This window comes from Trichosurus vulpecula, chromosome 5 (genome assembly GCF_011100635.1).
Source record: "Trichosurus vulpecula isolate mTriVul1 chromosome 5, mTriVul1.pri, whole genome shotgun sequence".
In the NCBI taxonomy this organism is placed as follows: Eukaryota; Metazoa; Chordata; class Mammalia; order Diprotodontia; family Phalangeridae; genus Trichosurus; species Trichosurus vulpecula.
In genome coordinates, this window is record NC_050577.1 from 114,226,415 (window position 1) to 114,241,555 (window position 15,141).

Below are 15,141 nucleotides of genomic sequence, written 5' to 3' on the forward strand. Positions count from 1 at the left end.
GTACACAATTAAGGCATACAGGAATGTGAATTCTATATATTCTTGGTTACCTGTAGGGTTAAATTTAGGTTAAGAAATGGCTATAATAATTAACCCTTTTTTTCTTTTCTTTTTTTTTTTGGGGGGGGGTTGTCTGTTCTTAACAATTAGCACTGGCTGCTAAAGGAAATCAATGTAATTGGGAAATAGAGGGCAATAAACTAATTACCAAAGTCTGTTGGTTTTTACTACCATGATTATTTAAACCGGGGCTAAGGTTGTAAGTTATCAATGACAACTGTTATTAGAAACCCTTTATCAATTAGCCCCTACATAGATTTATCTATTAAGGCCTCAGTTTCTTTCATACACACATATAATATATATTTAAAGGATTTATTTAATGATAATATTTATTATAAAAGTTATCTCCTTACAACTGAAAGAAGCTTCTTGACAACTTCCATTTTTTTATTGTTTATAACTTGGTTTTTTAAGTGTATTCTTGCATAAAAATTGATTTGGAAAAAAATTCAGTTTAATTCAAACTGGGGTTTTTTTTAAAGATAACAACTTTGAATCAAAATGATTTTCAAAATAACTAATTGCTTGACTATATTCAAATAAACAATAATTCTACCCCCTCCATGTCATATATTAAAAGAAAGGATCTAAGATTTCCCCAGGATAGGGAACTCCCTCCATGAACCAGATCACAAATACAAATATTCTAATTATAAGGTTCTAGGAAGTTGCCTTGGATCACGTAGATGTTAGGGGACTTATGTGGGCAAGTTCACACAAAACTATTAAGTGTCAGAGGTACGATGTGAACCTGGGTCTTCTTGACTTCAACTTGAAGGTGCTATTCAGGAACTAGCCATCCATGTAGAGGTCTAATCTCTAGCCAAACAGAATAGTTCTCAGAAAATGTATTTAATAAGCTCTCTTTAATAAAGAGAGAAGAAGGTTGGTGATGATGGTGATAAGAATATGAAAAAGTAAAGTGCCTATATTTTTAAATGATACCAACTATGCCAGGGTTAAATTAGAGTAGGATTTATCAAACCATTACTCCAGGTACTTAGAAATGATCTGAGTGACCCAAAAGAGTTAATGAAAGGCAACTAAGCTATACTCCAAAAGAAGTTAACCAGCTTGATTACATTTGGGTCATTATCTGAAAATACAGAACCTCTTCCAATTCATGATGAAGAAGAGAAATAAAGAATATTATCTTCAATATCTGTATCAATAAACATTTTCATGATTAATATTTCTTTAACAGAAAAACAAAACATTATGTCCTATATTATGGAACCAAAATACACTTTATATTTCAAGACTTCATTTCACTCCACATTTGTTTTCATCATAAAACACTGAAAATTTGATTACTGTATTGTCCTCACTTTTTTTTCCACCAGGGAGGAGAGACAACCATATTTGTTCAAAACCCTCCTGATTCACAAAGGATATCCATTGTGTAAATTAGAGATGCATTATCTTACAAAAGAAAAAAAAATCAAATATGAAGACTTAGGAATTTGACACTTGAATGATTTACTTCTTTCCAATAAGCTCTCTAACTTTGATAGAAAGACTCTAGAGAATAGAACAGGTCTTTCTTGGGTCATGTAGAATACTGAAAAATAACACTATTGATACTCAACATATTGGCATAAATAAAAATACTGATCAATCACAGGTTCTACCTTACCTGAGTAATGGATGGAATATGACAGTTATGTTTCGGGCTCCAGGTTTGCAGACAAATTTTGTTCCTCCACCTTCAATTAAGTTGTCATCAGGTCCTCCTTTAAAAAAAATTTTAAAAAATTATTTACCAAACTGTAACTTTTAAAACAAGGAATAAAACAAGATCACAGACTTGGGACATACTATCAGTAAGTAGCACTCTCTCTGAAAAATGGACAATAACAAAATGGTATTTACTAAAGAATTCTGTATCATTTTTTAATCTGTTATTCTTCATAGCTACCATGATGGAAGGTTGCTATAACTATACTTATTTTACCGATGAAAAGTTTCAGCAGCAGTTAGGTTAAGTATTCTGCCCAAACTATAAGCCAAACAAATTTCAGAGTTGAGCTTAGCAAGATATCAGTGCATTACTTAGCCAATAATCTACATGTAACTTTTAGGCACGCAGGGATTACGAGACGAAAGATTTTGAGCTGATATGGACGGACCTTGGAAGCCATCAGGTCCAAACTTCTAATTTTACATATGAGAACATCTGAGGCACAAAGAGGTTAAGCAATTTCACCAGCGTCACAGCCAATAAGTATCTGAGGTTGATTTGAACCAAAGGCTTCCTTCCTCTAAGTTTAGTACCTAATCCACCATACCGTTATACCACTCAGAGAGATATGGGGCATTACATGCTTTGCTAGAGCAAAGAATTAGGAATAGAACATAAATCTTGGTTCTGGCTTTACTACTAACTAGAAAAGTGACTTGGACACATCACTTGGACAAGTCACTAAATTTCTCTGGGTCTTGTTTACATCTTGTAAAATGAGGAGGGTGAGCTTGATGGTCTCTAAAATCCATTCCAACTCTCAGATACAATTCCTACTAACACATTGCTACCAATTCAAGAAATTTGACCCTATTTCTCCAAATAAGGGCATCAGGGGAATGTTAATCTGCCCTGCACCTTAGTTAGCATCACATCACTTTAAATTCTGAAACACAAACATACAATCACCATTTGCAAATGTTATTCTAATAATTTTTTTCAATGGTGCCAGACACAAATTTTTAAAGATATGCTTTAAAAAATAAAAATAAATTATACTTGTCAATTATTTGAATATTATAGGAGACACACTGGAAACTGACCTATATTTGTATACAATTTCAAGACTTCAGAAGTCAATGAAACAATATAGATTTATCAGAAAGCTAACTGTCTCCATAGACATTTGCTAAATTGTGCTCCATGTAAAAACCTGGGTCTCCCACATGGGAGAGCATCCTTATGCAACAGGTATTTCCTCGCTAGAAAATTAAGTACAAAATTATATATCAAAAATGGTTATTAGATTTGACAATTTTCTGGTATGAAAACTATTTTCTCTCCCCAATTTTCCAAAATAGGCATACTTCAAATCTCAGACTAGAATTTGCAGGTTTCAGAAATACATTTTAAACCCAAATTGCTCTGTGGACAAATCATTTTGGGAAATCTAGATATAGACAGATGTTTACTATAATATTTTTACCAACTAAGTATACTAGTTTTTTTCTTTATTTGTTTTGGCTAAGAGGCTGGTATACAGAATATCATGTACAGTCCTAGATAGTAAGCTGAGAAGCTTTTCTCTCTCCACTGAAAATATATATATTTTGAGTCATTAAATACACAGTAAAGGTAGGGTATATCTAGTACCCAGATTAGCAAGAAAGCTACTTTTCTGATTTAAAAACACAATAAAACTCACCACTAAAGAACATATGGAACAAATGCAAAAAGAAAAAAAAACAGCACGTGATGGTACCCTTTTTTTTTTAACACACATGTCTACTTTCCTAGTCAATCAATCATCTTCCCCTTTCTTTCTATCCCCATTCTTCACTGCCAGTCCTAAGACACACAACGATATTTTTTGTCCCATCAGACTCAATAACCTATACAACTTTGAAAGAATATTAGAAGCTTATTTTGAGTCACTAAATAGTAATACATGAAAGAAAGAAATTTTTTCCAATAAGAAGCATAATTAATTTTTTTATTAACCCAACATAACCCCACCAAATTAACACAGCAATTTATTCAATATAAAAACTTTCTTTAGGATTCAGTTGTTGCTCAATAATGAATCCAGTCACAACTCAGAAATTGGCAAATTTGTCTCTTAATTAGCTCCTGAACGTACTCTATAAATTCTCCTTTGGGGTCTTTTCTCAAATTATACTCCCTCCACTCACTCCCTATATGACAAACTCTCTCAGACCAACTCTCTGGCCATCTAAATCCTACTCTTCCTTCAGGAAGTATAAATTCTTCCTCCTATCTGTAGCCTTCAGAATGACCCATCAATGAATTCTTGCTTTTTTCCCCCCTAAACTCCTGCTTTATACATTGCCTCATTTCGCTTAACATAAAGCAAATACTGCTTTGTCTTCCAGTTTTTCAAAGGAGTGAAAAGTGAACGGGGGTTATGATTAATGGGAAACAACAAGTGTAGATTACTTTTACAAGGAATATGGCAGTAAAAGAGAGATGAAAATTAGTATAATAACTTGTGCACTATCAGGGAAAGAACATCTTTTCAGGATATAAAGACTTGAGCATGTTTGTAGACTGAGGACAAGGATCCAAGAGAGATGAAGTGACGGAAGAAACAAGCAGTTGAAGAGAGAGGGAGCAAGGTTATAAAGAGACTGGAGGTGATGGGACTTTAAGGTATGAGTAGAGGCACTGGATTTAATGAGGAAGGCCTTTTGTTCTGATACTGGAAGAAAGAGCAGAAGGCATTAATAAGAATGAAGAGTAGAGAGTTCACATCAGATAGTTTGAATATTCTCAGCAAAACAGGTGAAGTCAGTTCCTGAGAAGAGGGGAAAGGATAGGGCTGTGGACTTTAGAAGGTTGGAACAGCTATTGTAGATGGTATAATCAAGAGTCAGCAAGAGGTGCTTAAAAGAATTGCCAAGAAGTTGTCACAGGACAGGTGAGGTTAGATAGTTTAAATTCTTAGTGGATCTAGTACCAAATGTTAAAATTTTGTGATTTCCTCCAAAAGCATTTGATAGTTCAAAACTAGGAACAATGGATTGCGGTAAGGGGACTGAAGGGTGGAAATGAGAGCATACTGACTGAAGTAGCTGAAGGATCAGGACTCATAAAACCAGAACAATAAAAGCAGCATGAGAAAGCAGATTAAGTATGGAAGGAACAAGGGGTTGGGGAGTTGTAGAGAAGAAGAGAATCTTTGAGTCCAGGATTTTAAAATGACAATTTCAAGTGATGGCCAGTGCTGTTACCCACCAGGTAAGTGAATTAGTGCAGAAAAGGATGGAGTCTTGAGAGTGGGGGCAGGGGTGTTCAAAAAACTGTGAAGACAGGGTGACAGAAGGGTGACCAATGTGTATACTGAAGTCTCTGTGGATGATATAAGGAGAACGGCTGGCATGAAAGACTGTGAACCATGTGCCAGAATCACGGAGAAATACAGAATGAATAGGAGGTCAGCAGGCAACAACAACATAGATCGGGGAAGGGTGGCATAATGCAATAGCACAAATTTCAATATTCAGCCAGAAAAATAAGACTTGCCTCTCTTTTTGTGCCTTTCACTAAGCCAGTAACCTGGAAGTATCTGTCATGGACATTCTCAAGTAACACACTATTCAATCTCCAAAAAAGCAGAGAGAAAAAGTAGATTTTCCCTGTCCCTCATTTATTATGTTTATAGCTTAATCTTCGCTGTCAGAATGCCTAGGTGATGAGCAACTCTGGTGATAGACAACAAAGAAAAATCTGAATGATGATAGATAGCTGAAATGAAAGGAAAATTGACAATAGTATTATTTGTGAAATACATATAGCAGAAAGATGGGGAAAAACTGCATCCAATTATATTTTCTGTTTCAAAAAATGAGAGCATGACAGGATGACTCAAGGGACTCAGAACTAAAAGCAACGCATACTGGACACTTCTAAGGTTACTATGAGCTACTCAGGAAATGCATACTATACAAAGAAAAAGTCCTTTAGTTAAAAATGTTAGGAAGTTAGTGTTTTCTGTTACTCTGTATTTTCTTATAGTTTCAAGGGTAAATAGCAATAAATTATTTAAAAGAATCCGAAGCTTTGACTTCCATAAAATCAAAATCAATCATTATTCAAAAGACAGAATGTCAGTGATTACTAAACACAAGTATGCTAGATCTAGTTTTGATCCATTTTATTAGAACCCATTGTTAAATTTTCAATGTGAGCATCTATACCTCGGAAATTGGCAAATGTTCCAAATCTGGGCTTGATATATGGTTCTGCTGTAGACCTAAGAAAGTCTGAAGAACATGTTGACAATTCAGATAAAATTCAAAATTATATTGTGTGTACATTTTTTCCAGAGAGCTGGTTGCTAAACATTTAGAAACACACTACTGCTATTAAGTCCGTCTCTTGCCTTGATCAACACGTATTTCGCAAATAAATGTTATAAGTAGTTTGTTGGGGGTGGTAGTAGATCTGAATCTGATTTCATCAGAATACAGACCAGCAGTTTTTCTGCAGTTTAGTCTTGAAGACTTGTATGAAACACTGAGAAATTAACTAGCTTGCCCATGATTATAAGTACAGTATCTGATAGAACTGAGCAGGAATTGAACACAGGTCTTCTGGATGCCAGGCAAGATTTCTGTCCACTATTTCACACTTCCTATCTGGGACAAAATGCATCCATAGAGAACCTATTCCTGTCTCAAGCCTTTTCAAGTCATTAAGAAGTAGAAAGTCAATTAACTATGAGAACCAGATGGTTTAAGTTCTTCTCTGAGATAAACACTGATAACAAATAGATAAACAGAAAAATGTTCAGTGAGGTGAATGAACAAGATGTTGATTAGTTACTATTAGGAACATGTGGGTACATTCGTAACGATATATCATCCTCAAATTTGTTAGCCTCAGAAATGTTTAAGACATACTCATATATGCATTATTTATATTAATATTAATTAACAAACATCAATAATAGTTTTGTATTAATATTAAGACATAGTAATGTTTAACATTTATTTCCATTTCCTGCTGTCCAACACTATTTGTATGTTTTATATAAATGTGCCAAGAGTGAATAAAAACACATGAGATTCTTAACAATTATCAGACAAACTAAATGAAGAGTTTTTCCAAAAGCAGGCTCCCTAAATTTTAATTCCAGAAAGATCTAAAAAATAATTAAGTTCATATATACATAACTGAATTTACATTTGGGGAAGAAGTCTAAGAGGAGAAACATCTCACCAAAGGGATATCATCCAATTCTTATTAACTTAAGACTTTGCAATTTCCAATAGACTGAGTCACTAACTGACTTATCAAGGAAGGAAATGAAGTATGAACAACCGAAGCATGAACTAGGAAATGCAGGTTCAAATTAAGAAAAGGGTGCTATTCCTGTTACAGTAAGTCACCCAGCACTAATGATTATCACTGACTGGGACTAACTTTATAGCAATGAATAAAACACATCCGTCTTATCTGTTTGGCAACATTACACAAGTGTGGAGCCAGTACTTGTAGAAGAGAACAAAATAAGTCTTCTCTCTCAAAACTTTAATTACTGCTGATCACTAATAAGGTATGGAGGTGTTAAAATTCCAAAGCAAAAGGCAAAGTATAGGATTAGGTGGTGATGACTTCTGGTGGGTTAAAGAAGGTAGTGTCTTAGAAGGATGTAGAAGACACAAATACACATAATATTCTGAACACAGAATATACTCTAACTCATTAACTGGTAAGGGCAACTCTAGGGAAGAACTCTGGAGAAGCAGTTTGGGGATGCAAAGAAATGGCTGGACTTGAGACAGGAATATCTGGATTCAGATGTTGACCCTCATACTCACTAACTATGTGACCATGGGCAAGATGCTTTCTCTGAGCCTTAATTTCCTCATATGTAAAGAGAGGATAATAATGACTAGATATCAACCCCCTCCCCCAAAAAAAAAGATCTTGTAAGGCTTTAAGGAGCTAGTTCATGCAAAAAGCCTTGCAATCCTTAAAGCATCGTACACTTTGTCAGCTGTTAGTATTACTGCTCCGTAGGACTCCTAGCTCAATACTCCACTTACTGGACTATTAAGTGGAAGCAGTGCTGTGTTGGAAGTCAGGATACCTGGGGTCGCATTCTGACTCTGCTGATAACTAGGGGTATAACCATGGGTCAGTGACTTCCCCTTGCCTACTAAGAGAGGAGAAATATGACGATCTCTACAGTTCCTTTCAATTCCAATGTTATGTGGTTCTAAGGGCATTTTCAAATCCCAGGCATTTAGATTTTTTCACCATGTGTACTCAATGCACTCTACTTCATCAGTTCAGAAAACAATGAAGAAGGAAGACAGAATGAGTCATATATTATTGGCAGAAGATACTTTTCCAAAGGATGATTTCCATCACATTTGAAAACCAAATGCATCTTGCGTGCTTTCATATTTTCATGAAATAACACTGCTATTATATAGAAGGCAACCCAAATGGGTATCCAATGTTATCTACAATATTGCTCACAAATTTGACGATAATAAAGTTAATGTAGCCATGTACTCCTGATAACCATATAACAAATGTTAGTTGTTGATAAAGATGGCTATAATGTACATTTAAAAAAATCAATATAGATCCCAATTTATCAATAAATTGTGTCTTTAAAGTTTATTTCTAAGCTGGTTACTTAGAAGTCAGGAAGTACTTTCCCTTTATAATCAAGAATATGATTGGTGCTTAGGGTCTAAGCCCACCCCGCAGAAGTTATTTATTTCACCCCTGATATACCTGATCTAAAATATTAATACTAAAGAACCTGAGCACTTTGAATATCTATTTTCCCCCTTCCTCCAAGACTCTATCTCTGACTTTACTCAGCATTTCTCCCTTCTTGGATTTTCACTACCTTTCCTGAGTTCCCCTTCCCTCACATGAACCCTATGAAGAACAAGATTGGTCTGTCTCAGTAGTCATTAACTACTCCTGTGACTTGAGTGCTTCTTTGACCAGAGTTTCCTAAGGTAACTATAAAACAAAGGGGCTGGACTAGATGATGTCTAAGTTACTTTTTAATTCTACTTGTAATACATGTGCAGAAACATTTATCCCAGCTCTCCCATTGATGAATGGGATCTTCAAAGCTCATATACTACTTTCTGACAGAGATCTAGGGATATCCCTAAGGGACTGGGAGAAGGGAGGAGGGAAGTATCTTTTCTACTGTTATAGTTCCCAAGCCCCCACCAGTGTGTTTCCCTAGAGATTATCAGTAGATAATTGATTTAGTCTTAGCCACTGGATTGTAAACTCCTGGAAGGCAGAGAATATCTTTTGTCTTTCTTTAAATCCCCAGCTCTTAGCATAGTACTTGGCACATAGAAGGTTCTTAATATATGTTTATTGACTGGCTGACTACTTGTAGGAGAAAATTTCGCAGATTTGGGGGGCATTGTTTTTTACCAGCACTTCTTATAGTATCACCTTAATAAATTCAGCATATGTGTACATAGACAGATAGGTAGACAGACAGACAGATAGATGGACAGATAGACAGATACAGACAGAAAGAGAGACAGAGATTTCTAAACTAGTTTTTAGAAGGCAAAAGATAGTCCCTGCCCTCAAGGACCTTAGAATCTAGTAAGGAAGACAATATACAAAAGTACGCTAAAAACCAGGGTGGGAAACGAAGAGGGGTTTGGACAGGGCAACATCCTTAAATGGAGGTTCTAGGAGGATCTTTTAACCCTCCAATCAGAGGGAGACAGGGATCTCCAGAGCACAGAGTACTCATGAGGAGTGAGTTCCAAGGCTAAAGTGATCTCGCAGGATGAAGAGTTTACGGAAAAGTGGGCTCAAGCTTAGAGAACACATGAGTAAATAGCTAGCACATAGATTCCAGCTGCCATAAGTCCTTTTCTCCCCTTTGTGCTCAAGAAGTTTCTATCAGGCATGGTATAGCTTCTTTGCTGGGCTCACTGTGGAGTCATGAATCTACATCCTATCTGTCTTGTCAAACACTGTTCTCGGTTGATCTGGGGTAGCTCTATGACACCAATCAGAAGATGGTCAAAATCCTCAAAACTTTGCAAGTTCCTCCAACTAAAAGGGGGTAAGGCAGAAGGAAAAAGGAATTCTAGGTCAAGCTCAAAGTGGATGTCCCACCTTCCCACCTCTCTGCCCCCAAAGAAGTTCCTCCTCAGGGGTTTTGCTGGAACACCATACTCAACCCAATTTCAGGAATAACTCTGTCAACTACGTTGATATTTTACAGATGATCTATCACTCCAGTTCCAAGGATTTTTCACCCATAGTCTAGTTGGTTAAGGTATCTTACCACTTACTTGAAGTGGGGGAGAGTGACTTGATTAACACAGTTACTACCATTACATATATTTCTACACTCACATAAATTTTCTTTTAAGAAGACCAGCAACACTACATTTTAATGTGTTGGTATTGTAAGCACTTATGGGGTGGAGCGGGGGAGGTAAAACTAAAGAAACTATTCAAACAAGAAATGAAGATGGCATTCTTTTATAGGGACAAAGAAAGACCTAATATAGTTGCAGCTGGTAATTACTTGATTGTGAAGTAGAGTGTTTACTGTTTTAGTTTTGGATGTGTGGTTTTTGGTTAGTTTGAACAAATATATAATGTTATTTATTCTTTTGATTTTTCAGTTGTTTCAGCTCCTTCTATTTTTCTAAATAAATAACAAATATTTATGCTTAAGCAAAATATTTGAATAGCTTCCCAGTATGCACTTCTCCACTAAATGCATCCTAACAACAAAGAAAAATTTCTTCAAGACTAAACTAACAAAATGACTGCATCTGATAGCATATACAACAGTCCTAGCCCTCCATCCTTCTACCAAGAAAAGAAAGGTATGTTTCCCACTCTTTTGGGGGTGATTAAGACTAGTCATTTGTTGATTTAGTCTTCTTAGAAACAAATCAAAAGAGTAGAGGGAAAGAAAAATAAAACCAGATATCAAATTAGTTTTTCCTAGAAATCAGAGTAGAGACAAGAATAGGAACTTGACCTGATATTTCTCTGGCATATGAAACTTTCAGATGAAGAATATTCCTCTATAAAAGCATATGGGCACCTTTTCTCAACTTATATGTTATTATTTGACTTGCCTAGAGCATAAAGTGGTTAATGACTTGCCCAGGGTCATAGAGCCGGCATGTATTAGCGGCAAAACACAAACCCAGGTCTTTCTAGCAAAAAACCAAGTTATCTATCCCCTCTGCTACATAGCTTCTCTATGTCATCTTAGGGAAGTCCTTTCAGCTATGAGCTTCAGTTTACTCATCTGTGAAATGATAACACGAAACTAGATTATGGCTAAAGTACTTAGATCCTATAACCCTAAGAACAATCAGGAAAATGTGTTTACTTGAATACTTTCCTTTAGTAGAAGGCAAATATGGGTACATTAGTATCCTGAATTTTACATACAAATATGCACATGTATGTATATAAAATTCATGGAGCATGCCATTTAGACATTTCATATATGTGTGTAATATGGCTAAAATGTCATGTTCCATGAATTAGACATATAGATCTAATTCTCTCTCTCTATATATATGTATATATTTATATGAAATATGTCTAAAATGGCTTGCTCCATGAAGAATAAAATATGAGATATGAGTAAATTACCAAAGGAATCATGATCATTGGATGCACGTTTGGAAAATGGTTGATCAATAAAGTAAAAAGGAACTTTAACTGATAACCTTTGTGGAATGTTGCTAGCTTAGTGACATTATCCTGTAATTCACTTTATTTTAAGACTATATAAGGAGATTGCATTGATTCCTTCCTTTCCCTCCATTCTTTACCAATTCCCTTGACCTAATTATCTCAAACCTATTAAGTACCCTTTAGTGGCCAGTAGAGTGATACTAAAGATTCAAAATGAATTGGCTGGGTCTCCTATCATACATCTGAATGCACTAGGCTGACCTTACTCATCATAATACATGCTAACAGCCAATGAATCTTATGAAATCATCACAGCTTCAAAAGTTCATCAGAAGCTAAGGAATATGTGTATAGTCCTCATCACTAAAGAATATTTATAAATAGCTCACACTAAATGTATGATTATCCCATTATTCAGATTCATCCCTAGGGTACAGCAAATGGAAGAACTCATACTAGGAACCTTGCTTTGTGAAGCTCCAATTCTGTACAGCCAGATAACTTTGAAGTGACTTAGGGTTTATACTTAGTGTTTCAATAGAAGCAATCAGAGGGGAAGAAGATCGATTATCAGCTGAAAAATATACCAAAGGTGTAAGTACTTGCACTTTCTCTATATATGTGTCTATAGACACATATGAATGTATGTTTATAGGTATAAGTACATAGACATAGTTATCATATGCATATATATGTACATATATAAATGAAATCAATCTATAAACACCCCATCCCCATTATTGAGTCCCTATCCCCATTCATACTCTAACTACTTCAGGTAGCATGTGGCTCTTTGGTTCTTTTCCCCTTCTAAGACTGTCCTTCTTACTCAAGCCAACCTAATTCCACCAATACAGAAATACTGGAGAGAGCGAGGGGCATTTACAACAGTAATAACTGGCTCCATCAGTTATTTTTGCTTGATCATGCTTATTGGTTACAAGGGAGGTGTATGTTTGTTTGGGAGAGAGGGAGAAAAGTCATAATCATGCTAAAAATACTTGTTTTTTTTTTTTTCAAGAAAAGAGCATTAATGATGAATCAATGAGATTTTTTTTGTTTTAATGATCAGAAGAAAACAGGGAAGTTCAGAGGGAGATAAAGACAAGTAGGACAGTTCTGGAACTAATGTGTTGAATTTGTTAAATACTTTACATGTTATATACTTGTTACGTACTTTTAAAAAGTTGTATGTAAGAGTAATAGTTTCATATATAATCTCTCCTGGTCTTTGAATATGGATGTTCATGTTTGTCAAACTCATAATAGCAAAAAGTGATTTTTTTAATTGGCCCTGTCAAGTACCTGTGAGAGTTATGGGGACCATTCAGCTTGTACTATCAGATTTAACAGATGATGGCAGTAGCATATCAAGTTTGTAGAATTGGAAAACTATTGGCATTTTTTGCACCATGTAAGAAATGTCAGAGCTGGCTCATCTTTCATGATTAAAATAGCCAATGAGCTTTCTCTCTTCACTCTAGTTTCAGATGAGGAGGTTTTACTGTTCCTAGTTTTAGTTAAAATAAAGCAAGAGCTACATGAACAAAGACAAGATGTAGTGAAATTCTCCAATCAGATCTGCCTACACCTCAGTGCTGACCTAACATTTATGTTTGGCTAGTAATGGGTGTCTCCTGATGATAACTTGCCAGTTGAGTGGTAGATTTATGATGTGGATAAGCATCAAGCAGGAAACAGATTGAGACCATCAATCTTATTTCGCTTGTGAAATGGTCTTCATTGGAGCCCAAGGTACCAGAAAAGATTAGTACATAAATATACTAGATCACAGAAGAAAGATGTCATTGGTAAAAGTTATCTTAGCCTTTTACGTATCCTGGGGCATGCTTAAATATAAACACTCTCTACAGTGAAAGAGATTCATTTTTAAGAATTGTGGAGAAAACAAAAGTGAAATAGCAGATTTAAAACAAGGCCAAAATGAATATAAACAGTATGTTAGATCTAAAGCTATTCAAACAATGTGAATGGCAAAATACCCTTTGCAAAACATGGTAGCATTTACCTTCTTGACAAAAATAATCAGCTTTGGCTCCTGAAAAGAAACAGCATTATTTCATGCCTCATTGGAAACATCTGGACTACTGAGGCACAGGTGGCTTTAAATCTCCTTACTATCAAACCCAAAGTCAGTGTTTAGTTGTAATTAGCAATAGTAAACTTCCTAGTCATTACAAGCAAGGACATATTTTCTCACCATGGCCACAGAAAACCAGAATGGATCTTTCCAGAGAGCCATAAGCCATGACATTGTTATCACTCAAAACGACTGCTGGTAATCACTGTTATATGAATGGTTATTTGACTACTCAGTAGTACCCTAGGCTAATAACTATTATTTACTAATCCAAATAATTTAGATGACAAAAATTTAGGGAAAAAATATTAAATGCCCACTATGTTATAGTATGTAAGATACAGAGATTGTAAGAAATGATCTCTGCCCTCATGAGTGGAGGGGAGAGAGCCTAAAAATTAATTAGAACTCTGCTAAAAGAACAAGATAGGTACATAAAAAAATATATAAAGTGCTGTGCAAGATGCAAAGTGAAAGACTTATTTCTAACAGGGAAGACTTTGTAAAGGAAGCTACATTTGAGCTTCATCTTAGCAATTAAATCAGGGCTCTCCGAAATGTGGCCTGCGGGCTGCATGCGCCTGCAGTGATTAATGTGACCTGTCCACAAGCATAGAAATTTATATAAACGCTTTAGTAAATGAAGCCGAGCTACCTCAGAGCTCTCACTAAAATGGCAAATCAAAATATATTGTCTATTGTTTCAATAAAAACCTAAGATAAGACAGCCCTGAATTAAATTACAAAAATTAAACAAGTATTAATGAATGTAAAGGATATATCAGCAGACTCATATGAAGGGGGCAGGGGAAAAGGTTTCAGCAAAGACAGAAAAGTGACAGAGCTCCTTCGGCCCATTCCCCTGGTCACTACTCTAGTACATATTCTCACGACCTCTCTCAGAGGTAATGAGATCTCCTAACTGGTCTGCCTTCTTTCATCCTTTTCCTCATTTAATCTGTCCTAGTAGCCTGCTAGATTCTTCACTTCCACACCTCTAATCCATTTCTGTGAATATCTCTTCCACTAATAAACCAATCAGCTAGAACTTACTCAGCACCTACTATGTGCCAGGGATGGTGCAAGGCGCTGGGGACACAGGTACAATGAATGAAACAGTCTCTACTCAAAAGGACCTTGCAGTCTCATGGCGAAGGTCAAGTACTTATAGACAATAAATACAAATAAACGCAAAGTAGTTAAACCCAAGGTAGATTGGAAGGAGAGGACCAGTGGATGGAGGGTTAGGAAAGGCTTCAGGTATGTGGTGACTGAGCCACATTTGGAAGGAAGACAGAGAAGGCCGGTATGGCTGGATTTTGGAGTGCAGAAAGGGGAGTAAAAGCCAGTGAGGTTAGAAAGACAGGTTAGAGCCAGGCTGTTTGGGGCTTTAAAAGCTAAACCGAGAAGCTACATCCTAGAGGTAATTGGGAGCCATTGGAATTCACCGAGCATGGCAGTGACATGGTTAGATATGTAGGAAAATCACTTTAGCAGAAGTGAGTAGGATGGCCTGGAATGGGGAGAGACTTGAGACCAGGAGACAAATTAGAAGTCCATTGTATTAATCTAGGCAAGAGGTGATAAG

At 35.9% G+C, this 15,141-nt stretch overlaps 1 protein-coding gene across 1 annotated transcript in view; it reads right to left on the reverse strand.

Moving 5' to 3' along the window:
* EXOC4 (exocyst complex component 4) overlaps window positions 1–15,141 on the reverse strand; it is an 890,815-nt gene that overhangs the window by 480,733 nt on the left and 394,941 nt on the right. Inside the window, exon 10 of the mRNA XM_036759981.1 lies at window positions 1,700–1,796. Coding sequence (XP_036615876.1) covers window positions 1,700–1,796 — 97 coding nt within the window. The remainder of the gene's footprint in view (window positions 1–1,699; window positions 1,797–15,141) is intronic.